Source organism: Scyliorhinus torazame, chromosome 11, assembly GCF_047496885.1.
Source record: "Scyliorhinus torazame isolate Kashiwa2021f chromosome 11, sScyTor2.1, whole genome shotgun sequence".
NCBI lineage: Eukaryota > Metazoa > Chordata > Chondrichthyes > Carcharhiniformes > Scyliorhinidae > Scyliorhinus > Scyliorhinus torazame.
The window spans coordinates 119,311,654-119,318,406 of NC_092717.1; the positions used below are offsets into that span (position 1 = coordinate 119,311,654).

Sequence of the window (6,753 nt, forward strand, 5' to 3'; positions counted from 1 at the left end):
CACAAACGTATTTCATGCACGACCCTTATAGCCAACACAAAGAGAAGACAACCTCAATTTTCTTTCCAAATCCAAAAGTGAAAATCCAGCAATGTAACCTTATCCTAGTGCTGCATAACATTTAGTTTTTTAAAAATATATCTTTTGCCAAGACACGTTCCCCGTGTTGACAGGCAGGCTCACAACAAAATGAAACCGCAGAAATATTGAAACAAAAATCAAATTAACATGAATTATTTCATTTCTTAATAGATGGCAAAATCTCTTTTAAAAAGAATAACAAAACAAGATGTTTTAATTGCATTGTAATTCAGTTGGTTGAAATAAAGTATCTGAAATAAACCTAGTCAGTTCTCCTGTGTTCAGATCACCAAATCTTTTCCAGGTCCCCATTAGTTACTAATAAATAGTTCACACTTGCAGTGGGTTTGGTGTGATTGTGAGAATAGACATATCTCCCGTGATTGGATTTCAATCACAAATGAAAAGGAACTCTTGCAGCTGAAAGCTCCCTGTCATTCAACAACTGCAACAGCAATTCTTGACAGTAAAAATAAATGGAAAACAAAAACTTTTAAAACACCACGGTTACAAAGTTCTTCCGAGATGTAGAGGAGAAAAACTGAACCAGGGCTCCTACTCATGATTATAATTCATGATTCCCCGCAGGAAACTGTGTTTGAAGACATCAGGTGAGAACAGAATGAGTTCAGGGGTGATCTTCCCCATGATGGGTAGATGTCACATGTAAAGAATGGTCACTTGGATGAAGTATGGGTTATTCGTTGGTGTCTATAGGCCCTTAGCACCCAGCATGATTTGACAACTTCAGGACACCTTGGAAGGAATTGCAGGGGGTGGATGGAAAGAGATAAGATAAGTCTTTAGCTGTGGGATCTTTTGAAAATGGATGATGTATTTATATTTTGACAAGCGGTTTAGGTTGAGGAAGGTCGGCCTTTGAATTTTGTACACCATACCAATAATACAAACATATCCTAGAAATGCAGATATTCATAACGTTGTTGCTGAGTTTATCCCTCTATTGAGCTGCATGCTTAGTCATTGTACCATTGTGCGAGAAACCTATTAGAATCAATTAATAATCTGAGCTTGAGGCAGTTTGGTCTAGAAACGGTTCACTTCTCAGCTTATAAGATCCTAATATATTCACTAAAAGCCTGTGTCACAGAGATAACCGAACAAAAAATTGAGCAGGATCCTAGCTCCAAGGTAAGCAATTTTGAATGTAAATATATATAATCTGAGCGTCAGGTTACTATGGTGCAAACGCAAAAAAAAAAATCATTATGCACTTTTGCTCTGAACATCCCAGGTGCAAAATACATTAGCAGGGCTATACTGCACCTGCTTTCTGCGCTCACACCAGCAGGCTTTCGACAGGCAATCACTGCCTTTGTCAGTTGCATTATCCATCCAGTTCTGTTTCATTTTATTCAAGAATAGCCAGATGCTTCCTCTTTTAAAAAAATCAATACGGTGGCAAGCACCCTCCACCTAACACAATATTCAGCCAGCAATCATTTTGTTCTCATTCTTAGTCCCCGAAAACATGTCCTTTCTGCACAGAACAAACGTTCTCCCGGTTACTATGTTGCTGGGTGCATTCAGTTGCTTCAACCATGTACACTCCGACAATTAGCAAACACAAACAAAAATAAACGTTCTTCGAATGCACCGTGCAGTTTACAGGGACCGCTTTAAACAGGCACACACACATACAATAGAAATAAACCGGTTCCTGCAATCAATCATCCGCTGGAAAGATCATTTTATTTCAGATTTCATCCGCCTTCTTTAATGCTTGCATAGTTTTTTAAAAACACGATTTACACTTGGTGAGATTGTCTGGAGCTCGGGATGTGTGCTGAGATTGTTGGCTCCAACATTGGGCTCCCCCCAGTCACTTCTGTGCCTTGTGTCAGAATCGAAATGAACAGCTCCCTCGATTTGTCTCCATGATGTTGATGTGGGCTTTGAGGCCAGTTCGCCGGCACAGGATGTTGATGAGGTTAAGTCATGTCAGAAAGGGAGAAGCCCGCGATATGAATCCAGAAAGAACCCAGAGCAGGGCGACACAAACTGAACTGCCAGCACCGAGCTCAAAGGCAAAAGAGCAGATAGAAAACAAGCGGGATTTTCCTTCCAGCTTCCCAAGCACACACCCCGCGACTAAACACAACAAAGAGATGGGAGGGCAGAGAGCCCCAAATGAATAGAAACCCCGGGAAAGGTAAGAGGCGTTAGGTTTCTCCAGAGACAAATATGAGACCTACCCTGTCTCTTATGTTTAACGTTAATATGCACCAATATTCAAGATAGAATTGAACTCATCATCATATATATTACCAGATAGATCACACTCGGACTCGATAACACTGATGCAGAATTAAACAATTGTTTGTGTTAGTTGTTTTTGCCGCTAATAAATCTAAAATACTTCAATCCCTTCAGGAATGGGATCACCAAGCGTCCCGAGATGGTTCCCTAATACTGATGCCACATTAAGCAAGTACAATGGATGGGGCCGTGGTACTTACCAGCTGTAAAGTACAGAGGAATATTAAAGTACATCGACCTGTGCAGCAACCCATTCCAGCCACACAACACGTCCTGGAGGAAGAATCTGGAATGGGGGGTGCGGGGAATTCCCTACACCAGCCCGAATGGAAACCAGCGATCAACAGAATAGAGAGGCCGCTGTAAACTGACACTCCATATACACGATGGAGATGCAGGGAAGGCAGTTACAATCCAACAGCGCCGGCAACGGGATGGGGGCAAGGTCTCTGTCTGTCTGGCCGGATCCCCTTCCTACTTGCTGAGCGATTGCGAAGCTCGATGCGATCTGTTTGGTGGTGAAGCTTCGATGTGAAAGGGGAAGCTGGGATGGCCAGGGTTAATGGGCTGGCTCAAAGTTACTTCAGTTCAGTTGCCGGGGTTTTCTGAAACGCGCCACTGTCAGGACGCACTGGGCGGGGCTGCTCTGCACAAATCTGATCAGAGGGTTAGTAACCTGCAGAGAGGGGCAAACTCCAGGACTGGGAGCTGAGGTGGGAATGGCCGGGAGACTGCGAGGGGTAAATGGGCAGAGAACTGGGGACGGGGAGAACTTGGGGTGGAAGGGGTGCAGATAACAATTTGATATTCTACAGTAATAGCCTACGTTGGACATCATGATTAAAGGAACATTAACACTGAGAAGTTGGGATAAATTGACAAGCTCAGCTACTGACAACTGGTTTGAAATGGAAATAGAGTATAGCGCAGGGAAGTTTTATTAAAAACCTGTGCGATAGATAATGTGATCAGATGGACAGTTGGTCATCGCGAGAATACTTTGTAAATGTGAATGTGCGGATGTGAGCGAGTACCGGGAGCTCCCCTGTTCAACCTGGTGTTTCTTATGATTCCTTTCTTAAGCTGCGGTGATCAAAAATCGCATCGATCTACTTAACCTTTAGCGTTTAGAGCCGTAAGAATTGATGCAGGAAGTAAAGCACACAGCAGATTGAGTGAAGTTCTGTACCGAGTATATTGCTTCAGTGAATGACTGTATGAAGCGAGGTCTTCCTGCTGGGAGCTCTGCTATTCTGCATCCTTGTCAAATGTGTTGATGAGAACAGGATCGTTGTAAATTGAGACATGTTCACACTGGCTCATGTTGTCTACACAATTCTTTAACCCTGAAATGTCCAATAAGCAGAAACGACGTGGAAGACAGAAAATGTTCAGCTCACCCGTATCTCCCACAGGATGAATCGTTATTTTACTGAAACTATCTCTTGTGGTGGCATTCGAACCTGGGACCCCTCCGCATTGCTCTCGGTTTGTGGTTTACCAATTCAGTCACCTAGACCACCGGATTAAGCAGCAAAAGCACCGAATTAGGTCTTCAACACATTGCTAAACACTTCTCCTGAAATGCAATCTCTGCCCTTGGCCCGTTTATTTTTACAACGACTTGGACAGGTAGCTCAACCTCAGCTAATCACCTGAAAGTCAGTAACTCAATAAGAACGCATTCTTAGCGTTGAACTGAATATGTACTCGAGTCCTGCAATGAGATCTGCACTCACAATTAACTCACACAGCAAGAGTTCTGCCCACTGAACTATTTTGACATTTATTGCCATCAAAAGAATGTGTAATGTAGATGAGAATTAAGATGCCATATTATTTTGACAAGATCATTACAAAAATTGAGTTTTGGGTACATCGAATTTCCATGTGCTTGATGAATAAGGTTGTTTGTTGGAGCCTACCCCCAGAAACGTGTTAATGTCTTTTAGTGGGAGTCATCCAGTTTAAGATCAAATGTATTTTCACCACACCAGAACGTGTTTAACAAATATCTTGTCCTTTTCATACCAATATAGAACACAACATCAAACAAAATCATAGCATTATATCGAACCTTCATTGTGACGATTTGTGTAATATTGTGCATGGCTCAAGGCTCTCCATCCTCAGAACGTCAATGATTTGCTCCCTTTCTCTGACTCTATCTCCTATCAAGGTCCTTTCAATTATGGACCACAAATAGCACTGAGAAAAATGAACCACATAATTGTAGTTCACTACTTAAAATTTAATTCTCAATGTTTATTTCCAAAAGAAAATTAACTCCAGTTGTAACTGGCAGTGGGCTGTACATTAACCGGTGATCATTGGAATGGTTTTGTTGATGTTTGCGCATTAGGTGAGTAATCAGACTATATAGCGCGTTCCTTGCTTACATAATCATTCATTCAAACCTACCGTTCATTGCTAAATGATAATTATTAAGCCATGCATAAGGATATGAAAGTGTTGCCTGTCTATGCCAACATACTATCAATTGCACTTTACTGAAACATGTCTGTTAATATCACCTTACATAGATCATGTTTATATTTGCCTTAAATCATATTCTCATGCTACTCACCTAATTGGTATTGTTAGACCAAAGAAAAGCAAGGTCCATCTACACCTTCTGCCACCCTGCTGCTGAATGCTGCAACAGTATGACAACCAATCTCGATCAATGAGTCTACAACTGACCTAGGCATAAGGGGCTGAATTTTGTTAAGGCAGCAGAGGCACCTTCACGCATTTTACAAGACACAATGGGTGGGATTCTCCATTGGTTGACGCCAAAATCGGGAAACGTGACTGGACGGAGAATAGCTTCCGACACCAAAATCACGGGGGGCGCCGATTTGACGTCAAATCACAATTCTCCATCACCTTGACAGTGGTGTCAATGCGTTCTGGAACACATGGACAGTAAACACTGTTTGCATATCATTAGTGGGCCCGCCCGGTATTCTCCGGGGCCTCCACGATTCTCCACCTCTGATGGGCCGAGTTCCAGACGGCGCGGTTCACTTGTGCTTTTAAAAATCATGAAACTGCCGCCATGGCTGATGAGGGAGAGAGTGAGGTGGTAGGACATAGAGAGGCGAGACTGTGGGCTGCCGGGCCGGACACTGGCTGGGTTGGTTGGGGTGGGGGGGTCCAGCCAGGGCCGAGGGAGGGGGGGATGAAAGGGGAACAGGCTGAATGGTCAGGGTGAACCCCCATGGGACTGGTTGGTGTCTAGGAATGGCCTTCAATTGCCGCAGCCGGCAAGGCAGCCATATTGCTGTGCATCCCACTGACCACCCACCTTGGCCTCTGAGTCTGCAAAGTGACACTGGCCGTATGGGTGTCCCCACACCCCACCCTCCACTATCACCCCCACCGGCTGCCACATGCCAGCGGCCCACCTAGGGAACGCCCAATGTAGCCCCTACGGGAACGCTGGGCAGAGGCCGTGGCATGTACTGCTGGCAAGGTTAGTGCCAGCTGACGGTACCTCTGGCATCAGGGACAGGCGCCAGGGCCAGAAGCCTCCACAGTCCCGGGCCAAGTCAGGGCCAGGGGTGCGGAGTTGGGGGGGGGGAACATACTGGGGCAGAGCACGCAGTGCCAACCGGGGCCACCATGTTGCCCATTGGATCTGGTTGGGCACGGGGGTATGCTCCATGCTAACATGTCGGTCATTCACCCCCTACAGACAATGGATATTGGAATTCAACCAGCAATGGATGATGTCCTGTGGCTGTACGAGCTGGAGCTGCTCGAGGAGGAGGAAGCTGCAACAGTGGAGCATGCCGCAGAGGGACAGGCTGCCCAAGATGGAGAGCCAGCCACCCAACAGGCCGAGGAGGAGGAGGTGGAAATGAGATGCCTCATGAGGCCTCATGTGTACCAGCAGCACCTATCATTCAAAGACTCCGGCTGAGCTGGGAGACTGTGCAACATATCTGCCAGATCATGGCACACCTGGCACCTCAGGTGTCCGGGGGAGAACACCCCCTCCCGGCGGCCGCCAAGGTGATGGTCGCCCTGAACTTTAAGCCACGGGGTTCTTCCAGGTGCCGAGTGAAGACATGTCTGGGATCTCACAGACCTCGGTGCACAGGGTGCATCCATGCCGTCACAGAGGCCCTATATGCCCAGGCACCTCAATACATCCATTTCAATGTGGACCGAGCCCACAAGGATGTCCAAGCAGCATGGTTCGCCGTCATCAGCGGGATGCCCCGGGTCGAGGGGCTGATCGATGGGATGCATGTCCCCCGACATGCTCCAGCAGATGACAGGCCACTCTACACCATTAGACGAACGCGCAGCTGATATGTAGCCATCGGCTGTGCATCATGCACCTCTGCGCCCGATACCCGAGCAGTGTGCACAAAGCCTTCA

General features: G+C 46.0%; 1 protein-coding gene across 3 annotated transcripts in view; it reads right to left on the reverse strand.

The window, feature by feature from the left end:
- LOC140385485 (sodium/potassium-transporting ATPase subunit beta-1-interacting protein 3) overlaps positions 1 to 2,956 on the reverse strand; it is a 667,002-nt gene extending 664,046 nt beyond the window's left edge. For 2 of the 3 annotated variants that reach the window (XM_072467679.1, XM_072467681.1), the window contains exon 1: positions 2,562 to 2,956. In XM_072467679.1, coding sequence (XP_072323780.1) covers positions 2,562 to 2,615 — 54 coding nt within the window. In that variant the 5' untranslated portion in view covers positions 2,616 to 2,956. The remainder of the gene's footprint in view (positions 1 to 2,561) is intronic. The other variant, XM_072467680.1, reaches the window with a different exon arrangement.
- Positions 2,957 to 6,753: the final 3,797 nt, after the last annotated feature.